Source organism: Agrilus planipennis, unplaced genomic scaffold, assembly GCF_000699045.2.
Source record: "Agrilus planipennis isolate EAB-ADULT unplaced genomic scaffold, Apla_2.0 scaffold104, whole genome shotgun sequence".
Taxonomy (NCBI): Eukaryota; Metazoa; Arthropoda; class Insecta; order Coleoptera; family Buprestidae; genus Agrilus; species Agrilus planipennis.
In genome coordinates this window covers 433,862-449,741 of record NW_020438892.1, presented here as the reverse complement: position 1 = coordinate 449,741, position 15,880 = coordinate 433,862, and the positions used below count along the sequence as shown (strand labels likewise).

At 33.1% G+C, this 15,880-nt stretch overlaps 4 protein-coding genes across 7 annotated transcripts in view; 3 read left to right on the top strand and 1 right to left on the bottom strand.

The window, feature by feature from the left end:
- Positions 1–734, top strand: part of LOC108737069 — a 34,934-nt gene extending 34,200 nt beyond the window's left edge. Inside the window, exon 9 of the mRNA XM_025973040.1 lies at positions 395–734. Coding sequence (XP_025828825.1) covers positions 395–734 — 340 coding nt within the window. The remainder of the gene's footprint in view (positions 1–394) is intronic.
- Positions 670–6,658, top strand: LOC108737099 (uncharacterized protein DDB_G0284459-like). 4 transcript variants are annotated; one of them, XM_018469771.1, is made up of 7 exons: positions 2,966–3,153; positions 3,219–3,397; positions 3,451–3,580; positions 3,630–3,796; positions 3,859–3,981; positions 4,046–4,243; positions 4,305–6,658. In XM_018469771.1, the coding sequence occupies exons 1-7, from the start codon at positions 3,042–3,044 to the stop codon at positions 6,540–6,542; spliced, it is 3,147 nt and encodes a 1,048-aa protein (XP_018325273.1). In that variant the 5' UTR covers positions 2,966–3,041; the 3' UTR covers positions 6,543–6,658. The 4 variants fall into 4 exon arrangements, with proteins under 4 accessions (XP_025837687.1, XP_018325273.1, XP_025837688.1 ...); XM_025981903.1 differs by lacking the exon at positions 4,305–6,658 and having other exon boundaries at positions 3,859–3,985; positions 4,046–4,136; XM_025981902.1 differs by lacking the exons at positions 2,966–3,153; positions 3,219–3,397; positions 3,451–3,580; ... (1 more) ...; positions 3,859–3,981; positions 4,046–4,243 and adding exons at positions 670–710; positions 773–899; positions 960–1,157.
- A 1,813-nt stretch (positions 6,659–8,471) lies between these two features.
- LOC108737067 (dihydropyrimidine dehydrogenase [NADP(+)]) lies at positions 8,472–12,975 on the bottom strand. The gene is made up of 15 exons (XM_025981900.1): positions 12,845–12,975; positions 12,214–12,324; positions 11,979–12,149; positions 11,747–11,908; positions 11,509–11,693; positions 10,991–11,450; positions 10,506–10,719; positions 10,260–10,444; positions 9,991–10,197; positions 9,777–9,941; positions 9,558–9,710; positions 9,377–9,497; positions 9,083–9,277; positions 8,770–9,011; positions 8,472–8,716 (listed from the first exon to the last, which is right to left on the bottom strand). Exons 1-15 carry the CDS (start codon positions 12,878–12,880, stop codon positions 8,474–8,476), a joined length of 2,850 nt encoding a protein of 949 aa, XP_025837685.1. The 5' UTR covers positions 12,881–12,975; the 3' UTR covers positions 8,472–8,473.
- A 363-nt stretch (positions 12,976–13,338) lies between these two features.
- LOC108737091 (ras-related protein Rac1) lies at positions 13,339–15,776 on the top strand. The gene is made up of 4 exons (XM_018469757.2): positions 13,339–13,698; positions 14,184–14,436; positions 14,768–14,902; positions 15,008–15,776. The coding sequence occupies exons 1-4, from the start codon at positions 13,664–13,666 to the stop codon at positions 15,161–15,163; spliced, it is 579 nt and encodes a 192-aa protein (XP_018325259.1). The 5' UTR covers positions 13,339–13,663; the 3' UTR covers positions 15,164–15,776.
- The last annotated feature ends 104 nt before the right edge of the window (positions 15,777–15,880 follow it).

Sequence of the window (15,880 nt, the reverse complement as noted above, 5' to 3'; positions counted from 1 at the left end):
TAACAAAAAAATAAATTGTTTATTTACTCACCACCAATAAGAAATAATAAGTCCTAGAAAGCAAAATTACTCATTTATATTGGAATTATTATTGGTACTAGATGCACTTCGCCACACTCAATTCCAGCGTATTGTTTACAAATATAGACCAATACACGTTTAGAAATGCATTTGTTTTCCCACCACGCGGGAAGATTCAAATTTCAAATTTAAAAACAATAAAAAATTAAAACAATTACCTACTTTTAAACAAAATACTAGACGCTTGCCTTCACGACTAGTATTTGCAATAGTTCTCTAAAAATACATCTGGGGTATTTAACCCTTTTATTATTACCCAACCAAGGAATAATAAACAAATAATTAATTGTTTATTAAATATTTTTCTCGTTAGATTTCTTCGACGATTAGAGCTGAGTTTAAGAAGAAAAGAAAGAACAATAAGTCCGTCGGATAGCTTCGAAAGCGAAGAAGAATATCCAAGGGTAACATCCCCGCTCATTCAACCCAGTGAAAAGCTGAATGTAGAAATTAGAAAAAGTAAAAGTATCGGTTTTAATCAACCTGTAGTTAAAAATAGACGATACAAAAAGGAAGACACTTTAGCAACAAAAGATAAGATGCAATTCGAAAGGGTTTTTATTACGGGCGGAAGTGGATATTCCGATNCCACTTGTCTAACTAATCCTGAAAAACAACTCCCTGACGTTGTAAATTTCATATTTGTTGCTTAATTAATTAATTCACTTAATTAATAAATATAATCCGATAGGTTTACGTCCCTAGGAGTAATACCTGCAGAAATTTGGACAAATGCGTCGAAGCAAAAGACATAAAATATTTAGACTATAAAAAAAATGATAATAACAAACCAACAAAAGGTTTTTCTGTGCCTGTACGTAAGTAATAAAAATTTGAATCAGACTGTCTACTACGTAGGATGTTTTATAAATTTATAGACTAACGTAAGATGCCATCAGGGGATTCTAGATCCGGACTCAGGGTTTTGCAAGTGCAAACCTGGCTGGACCTCGGTACCTATGAACAAAGACCTATTCGAACCTAGTCTGTTCCAGTTCCACATGTGCAACATGAGGGTCAGTAGCTGGAATGACGTCAACAACAAAAAGATTAAACTCACCCTAATACTCATTGCAGTATGTAAAATTATTCGTTTAGACTTGTCCCTACCATCAAATTTTTCATCTTCGATCGCAGGTATTTGGGGTGATTGTGTCGATTTTCATCATTCTCTTTTCCTTCCTTCTGAGCATCATCAACAGCTGATTGTAATTCATATTTACAAAAAAATATATACCTATATATATATATACACACACACATACATTTACATAATGAGCACATTATTCGTAAATAATAATTCACCAGTGTATTGTAGAATATTTTTTTTTTTGTACATTTACATAATGAGCACATTATTCGTAAATAATAATTCACCAGTGTATTGTAGAATATTTTTTTTTTTGATAATGTAAGCTTGCCAAAGCATAATGAGCGGCTTCTATTAATTAACTCGAGCTTATAGTTGAAGTAACAGCTTTTATAATAGTCGTAATGTTATAATTTTCGGTTGTGTGTGAATTAGAATATAGTTACCCACGTGATTCGTCGTTTACTGTACATTCTCTATCTGCAAGCACGTTCCGATGTACGATTCACGCACTCTAAAGTGGCGAACTTTGCTCAGTCTGCGTAGGAAGTTATGGCACATCGCGGCTCTTTTGTTTTAACCGATTGTTAGGGCGTGGTATCTACTTACATACATACATACATACATAATAAAAGACTAATACTAATAATAAAAGATTGCCAATTTAGTTTGAATCGTGTATCTATACATTGTTCGTTCCTTTTTCTTAACTTACGGGTATGCTGTGTAGCAAAATGGCATCGCTGTGATAGAAACGACCACCGGTGGGTCTTTAAAAAAAAAAAATGTTTTAAAAGATCCGTAAGCAATATTGGAGGGATCAAACCCATAACAGCACAATTTCTAAGCAATTATATTCTACTATTGTCGTAAGTGTATCTAACATCTTGCACATTTATAAATAATTACTACTAAACCTATCTAGTAAATTAAACTTCCAATTTATTTGTTATTAGTTGCAAAAATTAAAAACCATTTAATAAATTGGAAGGTACACTAAAAACGAAAAAGATTTTTTTGGGTTTCTCTGTTAATTTATTACGATAATTATCATCATTACCTTCCAATTTATAATTACATTTTAATTGTTTCTAATATGTACGTATTTCGTGTGATTCGAATTTACATTGCGTTTTAAAATTAATAACTAATTTTAATTATTGAGTGACCGAAAATTATACGAAGCTAGGTGATATAATTTAGATAATGTTAGAAAGTTATCTAACAAAAAAAAAATGATAATTCTAGAGCACTTTCTTGCTCCTTTTCTAAATTCATCTGCATGTTCAAGTTTTGTTGTTTGATGTATTGTTATATATAAAAAATTATTGAAAAACAACTAGTTTATTTTTCATCCCTTGACCATGCGGAATTTAAAAGTCAAAACAGTTAAGAAAAAATAAATTAGATAAAATAATTCAAAGTGGTCTGTATTCTGTCGAAACTGCCAGACGCGGATAGCGATTTCGATCTTTTTTTGGATCTCATCAGCGCGTCGCAGGCAGCTCCGACAGAACACAGACCAACTTTTACCTGCTGTCTTAACAGTGCGTTTTAGAAAATACTACAAATGGCGCAGTAAACGCCATCTGTAGCACGATGCTACATTTTAGGATTACGTATGCTCCAACAAGGTCCACTTGTGTGGATATCTACTTGCTGAAAACGAATCCTGGCGTAGCCAACCTCAACGTGATAGGCACGTTAGCTTAATCAAATAAAATAATTCAATTCAAAAATAAATTGATTACGTATACTTTTTATTGCCTTGATTTGTATTTCAAATAATGTCATTAACGTCAAATTTTTTACCTGGTAGAAACAGAACTTCGCTGAGAAATGGTGAAAGTGGAGTGTAATTTTTTAATTCATGCTCCTGTTATTTTTCATTTTCACTTTTTTCTGCCCGTCGTCGAATAAAATCCTGGTTAAAGAAGCAAAGGTTTCGCCCATAACGCAAGGAAACGTAGCCATGACTTTTTGTAAGGAACAAAAACCCTTGCCCAGGGAATTCCCCACATCGAACAATCTAACGTAATTTTTGTAGACATTGTAGTCGAAAACGTAAGTAACTCTACCTATTCAATTTCCACAAAAATGACAAGATGTTGCGAAGATATTTCAAAAAACGAAAAAGACTGCAAACTCATGAGTCTACTCGGTGGCGAATCAGGAAATATACCCGCTGGTGTCACACGAAAAATTTTATTATTATATCCGAACATGGTAGGTACATACCCAACAAATCACCCATATGTATGTACATATAAATTTTATAGTATTCACACAACAGAAAGGGACAGTGTACCATTTCAGTAAAGGCAGTTGACCCAAAAAATAAAAAAGAAATTACCGTAAACACAAAAATTAATTTTAATACTTATCTTCGTCATCTGAAGTCTATTAAAGGTAAGGCGTTTGAATTATACGTATAAATCTATCTAATACACGCAATTAGGTTTAAGAAAATGTAAAAGTAGAGATTTGGACCCCTATCAGGATTGTAATCCTGTGGACTGTACCATGAAGTACCTTGGTACCAGAAATTTTTTCAACAGTAGAAGAAAACGGTGCCAAATTGTCCCCACTTGTCTAACTAATCCTGAAAAACAACTCCCTGACGTTGTAAATTTCATATTTGTTGCTTAATTAATTAATTCACTTAATTAATAAATATAATCCGATAGGTTTACGTCCCTAGGAGTAATACCTGCAGAAATTTGGACAAATGCGTCGAAGCAAAAGACATAAAATATTTAGACTATAAAAAAAATGATAATAACAAACCAACAAAAGGTTTTTCTGTGCCTGTACGTAAGTAATAAAAATTTGAATCAGACTGTCTACTACGTAGGATATTTTATAAATTTATAGACTAACGTAAGATGCCATCAGGGGATTCTAGATCCGGACTCAGGGTTTTGCAAGTGCAAACCTGGCTGGACCTCGGTACCTATGAACAAAGACCTATTCGAACCTAGCCTGTTCCAGTTCCACATGTGCAACATGAGGGTCAGCAGCTGGAATGACGTCAACAACAAAAAGATTAAACTCACCCTAATACTCATTGCAGTATGTAAAATTATTCGTTTAGACTTGTCCCTACCATCAAATTTTTCATCTTCGATCGCAGGTATTTGGGGTGATTGTGTCGATTTTCATCATTCTCTTTTCCTTCCTTCTGAGCATCGTCTACAGATGTTTGAATTCGGGTCAAGAACCAATAACCATATTCGGAAACGGAACTGGAAGTACTTCGTGTAGCAAAAGGACCGACGCAACGACAATAAAAACCCCAAGAACATCTGCTTCGTCCTGTATGGATTCGCGTTCTCCTCAGAGTAGAAAATCATTTTGCTCTTGCTCCAAATCAGTCTGTAGCGCCCAATCGAGGCAACCAAACCCTCCTGATACATGCCAAGATAAAGAGCAGGATGCTCTTTCCAAATCAAGTCCAGACTTGTACGAGAATAAAAACCCATGCAACGTAATTGAGAAGGAATGTTTACCACGAAAAAAACAGAAACGGAAATGTTGTGAAGATAAGCAAAAAGAGAACTGCCCGAGATCAGATGATTTGTCGTTGACGAGCTCTCAAACCAGAGAACAGAAATGTGAAAATTATCTTCCCACTTTGGAGTGTAATAGCAAATTGACCTGGTCAAAATACAAATGGATTCTAAGTAAAAAATCGTGTTCCTCGAGTGCATGCCCGTCCCAGAAGCCGTGCAAGAAGAAGGCGCCTAAGCCCAAAAGAAAGAAATGTAAACGTAAATGTAAGCCCAAGAAGTGTAAGAAGCCGCAAATTGAAGAGCAAACAGCGAAAGAGAAATGTGAAACTTTCCTTCGTAATTTAAAGTCTACTGATAGCATACCTTCATTGGTAGGATCTTCATGTTCTTCCTTATACAGGGAATCGACATCGTGCAAGTCAGTGAAAAAGAAGAAGTCTAAAAACGTTTCTTCAAAAAAAAAAGCACAAAAGTGCGATTGCGCCACTAGTTTCACCAGCGTTATTTCTAGTGAAGACGACTGTCAAGATAAGGGGAACACCTCACTTTACATAATGAATGAAATCCAAAAAGATCAAACCCCTACAATCAGTTTGGAAAGTACCAAAAAATCAAACTCCGAAAAACAACCCTTTCACGTGTTCCATTCCAAACAAGTACACCGTGTAGAAAACCAAAATGTCTTAGAAATAATTAATAAATTAATTGAAAATGCAACTCCAAATCGCAAAACAAACAGGCATTACTGTTCTGAGCCTCCTTGTTCCATTTCAAACACCGATATTACCTGGGGCTCCTCGTTCGAGTCCAAAAGTGTAACCACCGACGCACAAAATAATACAAAAACAAAGGAGATGTCTAATGGAAAAACGAGCTCGACTTCTATATTTGGAAAACGCCCTAATTTTCATTTAATGGAAATGATAGAGCTCCAGTTAACGTCAGAACACGATGATGAAGAAACCCACGCCGATGAAGAAGCCAAACCCATCGTTGAAGTCGAATCGTTGAAACCCATAGTCGAAACCTTAAATATAACAAGACCTCAAGATTTTTCGACGTCTGATACTTCAAATTTCACACCCTTAGACGAATGTAAAGAAATACACCTATCTTTCGGTACAGCAGCCGAATTGACACAAAAGAAACGACGAAAAATACCTTTTCTACATCACAAGAAATATTCCAAAATTTCTACCTCTTCGACTTCCTCCAGTCAAAGATGTAGTCCAAAAAGCATAAAGTCAAAACGGAGAAAATCAAAATCTACATCGAAAAATCTCCAAGAAAACATCCCCCTTTGTTCCCAAAGAAAAGACAAGGTATTTCAATTGCTGTCCTCTTCCGAAGACACTGAGAACTCAAATTTGGAGACAAAAAGTAAAAGACAGACCAAATTTTATGGTTTAAAAAACAAATTTCGCAAATATCTTTTTACCAATGGAAAAGAAAAAATCCCCGATCCTGCAAACGCCTCAAGCTGGACTTCATTCAAAGAAACTGTATCTTCTACTTCACATAATAAAACCCTAAATGATATTAGCAACGTGCCCAACACTTCTCGTGAAGATACTCCATCAAAATTACAAAATACAGTGGAAGACAATTCTAATAAAGAAAGTCCAATTAGAACACCAAAAACAACGAATATTCCAGTTCCTGTTTCATCTACATTAGTTAACAAATCGTCATCAACGACTTCTCCAAGCTTTTCTCCGAGATCATGCAAAATTCCCGGCCCTATTTTTAGCAAACGTAGTCCAAAACAGCAAAAATCTTCTTCCCCGGGACCATCCAGTCGTTTCTATGTAGATCCTGATTATACAAATGCTCAAAACACGAAAGCAGAACCGAAATAACTAATTAAATAATTTTGCGACAGGCTTAAAAAGAGATAAGCGCGTAAAAAAATTATTTTATTTATTATTTGACTATAAACCAATAATTGTATGTATTTTTACTTCTGTATATTCTTCCCCCANTGAACTTCTGAATATAAAAACATTATTCGTAAGGGTGGTTTAAATAAAAATTTAATATTGGGCTATTGGAGCATCACGCTTATATTTTAAGCAATACGGCGGTGTATGTTGGGTTGCATATCCTCAAATAAAATAATCTTTAAAGCTCATATCTAATAAGAATGCTACTAATAAATAATAAATTAACAAGTAAATAAAAACTTCCTATATTTTTTCATTAAAGTTGCCCCAATGCACAAGCCATAGATTGTGTTGGTAACTCTGGCAATAGTGTACTTGCTGGAGGTAAAAGTGTGTGTTGAGTTCTCATGGTCAGGTTTTTTATTATTAATAAACGTTTTATAACGATAGTTTATCTAAGAGACGTTTATTATCTACACCTACTTAAAATAAGCTTTACTTTTTTGTTCGTAGGGCCAATTACAACAATATATCAACATTCTAACAAAATCAATTGAACCCCCAATTTTTTATGTTAATTTTTAATCCTCAAGCCACTTTTGCTGTTACGCCTTTGGCAAAAATTATGAAGACATGAATTTTATTAATTTTGTACCTTCAGTATAGGCAACTCAAATTACATTATAAATTCAAACGAGTATACGAAATCTAAATACCGCTAATTACCTCTTTTGAGGACATTTGTTTCGATTTTCTTCAAAAACTATGTCCGAAATGAATAATACAATCAATATTGTCTCTACATTTACAAAATAAACAATTATAGTTTCATAATATAACAATAAGAAATTAAACACTTAAGAAGTTTCACTTACCATATATTTATTAGATCTCGACGACGTTTCGTTCAATAGCATTTTCAAGAGGAATCAGAACAGTAATTTGTTTTGTAGTTATGCTATTTGATTATTTCACAAAAAATGCGTCAAACAAAGTTTGAATTTTACAGTTTTATAATTCGTAACAACTTCAGCAGCATACAGAGACGTCATATGCACTATATAAAAATTAAAAACAATTTTCCCGCCTTTGTTTTTCAATTTTCACTTTTGAAATCGTCTTATTAGCGCAAATTCTATATTACTTTTTCAAAAACTGAAACCACATATGCAACCCTACGTACATATATANTATATATATATATATATACAACAGATGTAGGTAGAAAAAGTGAAAGATGTAATGTAAAGAAATGAAAATAAATCATTTGTAAAAATGTGTAAAAAGGAATTTAAAGTAGCAAATTAATTGTTACAAATAGACATTTTTTTAAGATATTCAATTTATTATTTATGGTTCGTTTTAATAAATAATTTTCCTAAGTGTGACTTTTATTTTTAACAGTTCTGTTTATTTTCAAAATGTTCTGAATTGATTTAAAAGTTTCAATATTTTTTAGTTTGCGAAAAACAATTGTGCTTTACTTGCATGTTTCATTAAAAATAATACATCTAACATTTGGCTAAATAAATGAATACTCCACGATTAAAGAGTTATATACTCATCTATGGTTATCTATAGTCAATGACATAGATTATAGATTTAGTATATATCATTGAACTAGACTACAGATGTTCCCCTCCACTTCAATGGTATATATTCTGTAATCTATGGTCAATGAGTAGAAGCATAGATATTAGGTATACAAAGAGATTATCTATGACAAAGAGTAAAAGTAATAATAAGAAGAAGTTGTAAGGTTATATTTATAGTATTCGCTTAGATACCTATCTTAGAATTTAATTAAATACAATTAAGATATTGATATAGTAATTAATTTAGAAAGCAGAGCAAAAGAATCAGTGAGAATTTGAAATTGTGGTTTCAATTTCTATTTTTAAGAAACTTTAAGTAACATATTGCCATCTTACATCATCAATAACAGCCACGACCTGTTTTGTATTGTCCAATTTTTTATAAGGACCAATTTTTACTAAAGCCTTCCCTATGACATCTTTAACTTTGGGAACTTCAGCAGAAGGAATTTCTATCGAATTTAATTGTTCGTTTTGGGAAATCAGTGACACAAGAGTCCTTTTTCCAATTGCTTTCTCCCTTTCCTCTCTATAACGTCCAAAGTGAGGGAGTTTCTATAAGCAAACCAGAATTAACATCGAGTCCATACCAATTTTATTTATTCTACCTTTCCATCTTTTCCATAAACGCTTTTTACAGGCTTTCCTAGCTGATGTTTGAACGTCGGTGGACTCTGACCGTCCCACCCCTGCAACTTGTCATCCAAATACAGTAACGCCCTGAGTCCTGAACAGTAGTCTTGGATGAGGGTGAAATCCTGGTTTTGTATGGCGCTTCCCACTTGTAATACTGACGCTCCACATTGAAGAAATTGATAAGCTGTCTCCGCTGAATCAATTCCTCCAATACCTGTTTTAGTCGAATGGATCAATTAAATCCTGTTTTGATTAGAAATATTTCTTCGACTTGTGGTAAGTTACCTAAAATGGGAAAGTCTGGAAGAGCCCTTGCAATAGCAGATATATCTCTCAGGGCTATTGGTCTAATAACGTTTCCACTTACACCCCCATACGTTGTCCTTTTGTCAGTTCCAACAGCGGGCCAAGGAGTCCCATCGCCTTTCAAACCCATCAGACCAGACACAGTGTTTATCGCAGCAACGCCATCAGCACCACCTGATTTAAAAGACAAAAATAATAATAATAATAATCAAAACAACCCCTGCATTAAATCTCTCTCAAATTATTGGTAAAAATTTATCCTAAAAATATCACCTTCATATGCTGCTTTTGCAATTTCTACTATTTCCGTAATATTGGGGGTAAGTTTTATAAAGACAGGAATTTTAACAGCATTTTTAACCCATTTAGATATTCCCTTAACCAATTCCGGTTTCTAAAATGATCTTCTATTGTAGAACATATGCCAAAGGTTCAAATTTAAGGGAGAATTTACCTGGCCGCAAGCCAACCCCATTCCAGATTCACCCATCCCATGGGGACACGAAAGATTACATTCCAGCATGTCAGCACCAGCCCTTTCTGCCTTTTGGGCCAATTCCACCCAATCGTCTTCGTTAAAAGAGCACATAATGCTCGCAATTAGAATCTAACACCAACAAATAAAAACATGCAATCATCAAAATATCAAATTAATCAAAGATAAGATAGTTACGTGATCGGGGAAATCCTGTTTCAATTCCGTAATACTTTGGCACCAGTAGTCTGCACATTTTTCCGAAATGAGCTCGATGTTTAAGAAAGAACTTTGCTGGGGACCAAAAAGGGGCCCATGTGTGGTACCCCTCACTATTCGAGGAGACACATTCGTAACCACGTCCTGCAGAGAACATAGTGAAGCATATTGTATAGTGATTTGAAATTATTACCTTGTCCAAAGAAAAAGTTTTGGTAACTGCAAAGGCCCATCCCTGTTCAAAAGCCCTCCGGATCATTGCCGTACTGGTAGCAGGGGGAGCCGAAGCAAGTCCGAAAGGATTTTTGAATTTCACTCCACAAACTTCCACCGACAAATCAACGTTATCGATTTCAGTGTAGAAGAGTGGAAGTTTTGGTGGGGAATCAAACGATAGGCCCTGTGGGATCGATATCATCAATAAAATCAATACTTGAATTAAAAAGAGGAAAATTTTTATACTTGTAGAGAGCAGTGAATGTACCAGGCTGCTATTTTACCATCATTTACGGATTCGACTGTAGTTTCTGCAATCCCTGCAACATCCCCGCCGCACCAGACTTGTGGGTGACTTGTTAACATTGTATTGAAGTCTATTAAGGGCACATTTTTCTGGTCAAGTTCCAGTGGTGAGAGGGCTTCTATAACTGAAAACATTTTTCAAAATTTTGGTCAACATCCGCCTCGAAAATTTGAAAAACAAATTACCATCACGATCCTCTAAACCACAACCGAAGGCGGAAATAATGAAATCTGCCTTTAAAGTGGTCAGTTGATCCTCGTCTTCGATCCAGTGACCATTTTCATCTTGTTCGGTTCTTTTAAATGTAATCGAAGTTATTTTACCTTTTTCGTTCAGATTGACTTTGTGTGGTGATAAAAAACCTATCAGTTCGCACTTTTCTTTGACAGCAACTTCCATCTAACGATAAATAAATAATTCGGTAGGATTTGTAAACAAATTTGGTTCAATTTAATTAATTGTTTTCAGCAAAAGCTAATTAATAGCGCACGATCCTGTAGTCAGTTATATCGTCTGCTCCCGCGTTTGAATAGAGAGAGAAAGTATTCGGAAAATAAAGGACAGAACATACGCTCGCTTTTATGTCTGTTTAAATACTACTAACAAAAATATGTACAGTTACGAGCAAAAGTTTTGTACAAGACATTGACAAATTAAATTTTAAACTTACCTCTTCGGGAACGGCTCTGATATTGGTGAACCCTTTCCTAAACACGACAAACACTTTCTTTGCCCCACACCTCAAGGCTGAAGTGGCGCAATCAAACGCTGTATCGCCTGCCCCCAAAACGATAACTTTGCCAAACAATTGTGGAATAATTACAGTCGTTGACGTTTTACAAACGCAAAGTCCATTGGTTTTAACTTTTGCAACTTCTGGTAAAAAACTCTTGGACGTGTAGTAACCATTCTCAGGCGTAAGCCCTTTGAAAACCGGAGATGTTTTTGGTGTTGGCAAACCGATACCGACGAAAATCGCTTTGGTACCGTCATTTAACAATTTTGTAATGGTTAGATCTTTTATCGATAACTGACGACCAGTTTCTATTTTAACTCCTAAATCTTGTACCAACTGTAGCTCAAATTTAACAGCCGTCGCTGGTAAACGGTACTGCGGAATTTCCGTAGAACTTTAACAACACAATTTTTATATAAGATTTATTTATACGAAAAGAAATTTATTATTACCTCAAACCACCCAGAATGTCTTGTTTTTCGTATATTGTAATGTTATTATATCCCAATCGGCCCAAAAATGTTGCACAAGATAATGAAGCCGGTCCTGCCCCAAATAAAACAATGCCAGCATCCGCATTCTTAGGAGCTACCACTTTTGGATCTCGCATTTGCTTTATGTTCATTTTACTAAACACCTGCATATAATTGTTTATTTTTTTTTTTTTTATGCGTATTTGTGTGATATTACCTCAACACAAAATTGTTGAAGTCCGCCTATATTTATTGGGCCTTCTTCAGTGGCTTGCAAATTACAGCCCCCTACGCACAAGTCACTTGTGGGACATACCATACCGCATGTTAACCCCAATGGATTGTCTGATAAAATTGCCTTAGCCGCCCCATAGTAGTTCTGTAAATTTTCGTATCTATTTTGTTTTATTTTTTATAATATTGTAATTAATTTTATTTGCTTCAATTACCTTATTGGCAATGCTGGTTATGAATGATTTGATATCTATTTGGGTGGGACATGATTTCTGGCAAGGTGCATCGGCACATTTGAGGCATCTGATGGCCTCCCGCAAGGCACCCCTTTCACTTAGGGTTGTCGGCTTTATGTCGTCAAAATTGTTTTCCAAATTAAGACATGTCTAAAATTTATTTATTCGATTGTTTTTCACAAAATTACAATAACGACGTATGTATTAATCTTACTGAACATTTATTATCCTCATTTCTTTTCCAATGAGCCTTTTTTATTTTCGTCGTTTTAGTTGGAACAACATTAGGATGTTGTTGAACACGAGCATTTAGAGAAAGTAAATTCTAAACAAAAAAATTTTTCAAAACCCTATAAATTATATGTTTTATTTATATTATCACAATTTTTATAAGAAAAAAAACAATTTAATTGACACCCTATCCTGTTTTTATTTAATTTTTCATGTGTGAGTAATTTCTCTAGTTACGCCACTGGTAAAACCGTGGGAAAATATAAATATTTTTATTAATTTTGTGATGTCAGCATAGGCAACCCAAATTACACATGCGATTTAATTTACATATATCTTAATTAGTTAGGATCTTTAGCTATATTTTTCTTAATAAAAATGCAAATATCTTTCCAGAAAAACATTAGAAAATGGTAAAATCGTTCATGTTATCTCTAAAATAAAAATAGAATAAATTACTGCGTTATAGTTTGAAGTTAACGATAAGTAGAAAGTAGGTACACAATGGAATGCATAAGAAAATGAAAAAAGAAATATCAGAAACAGAGATTTTCAATATTTTTACATATAAATAAATAAATTAACATTTTCAAACCAAAATTTCTAATTCTTACCTCTATATCGGGTAAATCTACACTTATTTTTGCCATAACATAAAAATTAAAAAATTACAAACTATAAATCTTGAGTTATTTAAACAATAACCAGCAGCAAATACAGAACACAATTGTGTAACTAAATAGATAAAATATATTAAAGATAAGAATAATTCTTTTTAGCAATTTTAGATTAGCATGTAAACGTCGAACTACTTATTACGCTAATTCTGTTTATAATAAGATCATATTTCTTTTCTTTATTTTAATATTGCTGAGTATTAAAAATTTGAAGAGTAATTAACTTATAATCTAATCTTAATATTTAAAATAGGTATAACTTATAATTCTTAATGGCATAATAAATATCATTATATATTAGTAAGCAATCGCTGTTTACTAATTAATTTAATTTATATTTAATGAACAGTTTAATGTTAAATGCAGTTAAATGGGACAAACTTAGTGACATTTTAATATTAAAGTTGACCCAATGCACAAGCCATAGATTGTGTTGGTAACTCTGGCAAGAGTGTACTTGCTGGAGGTAAAAGTGTGTGTTGAGTTCTCATGGTCAGGTTTTTTATTATTAATAAACGTTTTATAACGATAGTTTATCAGATTTAGGTTTAAAACGTGACTCGATATGCTGGGAAATAGTGATACACTCCGTGCAAGTCAACTGAAAACTGTTTATTTTGAGAAATTCTAATTATTTTGTGGCCTTGTACTGTGCTGGTTTAGCGAGTGACACACACACCCAGAACTGATAATAGTCAAATAAAATAAAAAACTTATTACACAGCTAATATCTAGTTTTGTAATCAACTTATCAAAATGCAAGCCATCAAGTGTGTGGTTGTTGGCGATGGGTAAGTAGAATGTCTTTTTCTTTCATTACATTTTGCATGCTTCAATAAGTAGTGAATATTTAAATGTGCCCATTAAGAAATACAGTATGAAGTGTGGGCGTGAAGTTTCTTTAAAGAATTATTTCTAGTAGTGCATATTACGAAATTTATGAAAATGTAAGCCTTTAATCTATATTCGATTGGTTTATGACCACCTGTCATATCTATTTTTATTCCATTCATAAACATAAAATTTTGAACGTTTTTACTACAGATTGAATTACATAGGTACCTAACAGCATTTATGAAATATTCTTATAATTAGTATCCTTTTGATCATCAATTGTTTATCTACCAACCTTAAATGATGATTTATATATTGTCTTCTTTTCCCGTCTGAGAAAACAATGCTGTTGCTTTTACAGACTGATGAGTTATTCATTTTAACGTTTTTGTTTTAGTGTTTTTCAATTGTATATTACAAGAAGTGTTTTTCAATGTTACAGAGCTGTGGGTAAAACTTGCTTGTTGATCAGTTATACAACTAATGCATTTCCTGGAGAGTACATACCCACTGTTTTCGACAATTACTCTGCTAATGTAATGGTTGATGGCAAACCTATTAACTTAGGCCTGTGGGATACAGCAGGTCAAGAAGACTATGACAGATTACGTCCCCTTTCCTACCCACAAACCGATGTTTTCTTAATATGTTTCTCACTTGTTAATCCTGCTTCTTTCGAAAACGTTCGTGCAAAGGTAAAGTCTTAATTTTTATTTTTATTGAATTTATACAGAATGAGGAATTAAATGTTTTATACTAACTTTATGATAACAAACAATTACATCTTAAAGATTCTTTTATTATTTTCAATACAGGTTTATGAATCTGCTGTGGCAGTTGCCCACTTAAATTAACTAATGTAAATGTTGATTAATTGGTATTTTAATTGTGTGATGATATTATATTTTGTCTTCTTTTCCCGGCAGAACTGATTGTTGTTGAGAAACATAATCTGAAATGTTTATTTTACCAGTTGATATGTTGATTTTTTGAATTTTGCATATTTATTAGATTAATATGTTTCAGTGGTATCCTGAGGTACGACACCACTGTCCCAGCACCCCAATCATCTTGGTGGGTACGAAATTAGATCTACGTGACGATAGGGCTACCATAGAGAAACTTAAGGACAAAAAACTAACCCCCATCACTTATCCCCAAGTGAGTACTTTTCTCTTTATTTTAATTTAATATGATGAACTGAACTTAAAAGGTCATTGAATTATTAAGTCCTAAACTTTTTAGTTAATATCTGTTCTTTTATAGGGCTTAGCAATGGCTAAAGAAATCAGTGCTGTTAAATATTTAGAATGTTCTGCTTTAACGCAAAAGGGACTAAAAACGGTATTCGACGAGGCCATAAGGGCTGTTCTGTGTCCTGTAATGCCTGTCAGACCAAAACGTAAATGTGTGATCTTGTAATCAAAATTCTCTTCGATAAGAAAAGAAAAACATAATAAATAATATAAGTATATCAATTTCAAGAAAGGGATAAAGAAAATCGATGCAAGCGAATAATTTAAACGCTGAATTCCTTTAAGATGATGCCGATGTAAGTCTGTGTATTTAAAATAACAAAAAAAAGAGGAAAAGGAAAAGATAGAATCTTAGGTGAAGTCTTAAAACGCTTAGGAAATAATATTTAATGGGATAAAAGAGTAATTGTGTGCTTTAATTAATTTTAAAGTCACCAGTAGATTAATAACAGTAAAAAATTAGAATGTACGTTTTCTTTTCCTAGTTACACTTGCCACGTTAAAAAATAATATATTTTCTATGAAAATAATAAGAAACGTTTTTACACCTAAGATTCGGTTTTTTTTTTCTTTTTTGTATTTTTTTTTCTTTAAATTTGACATAGATGGAATGTGTAAAGTGTTACTGCATCAGGTATAAGAAAATAATAATAATTGTTGCACAAAGTATTGATATATTTGTATATTTAACAATTTAACCGCCAGTAATTATTATTATTGATCGTTTTTAATGTTCTCTTTTTGCAATTAACAAAAATGGAAAGATAACAAACTCTTTATATCGTTGTTTTTTATTTTTTAATAATGATTATGTTCTCGTTGTTTGAAGATAATGATCATTTACTATAATTAATAGAAAAAAGTAATAATAAAAAAGAAATTA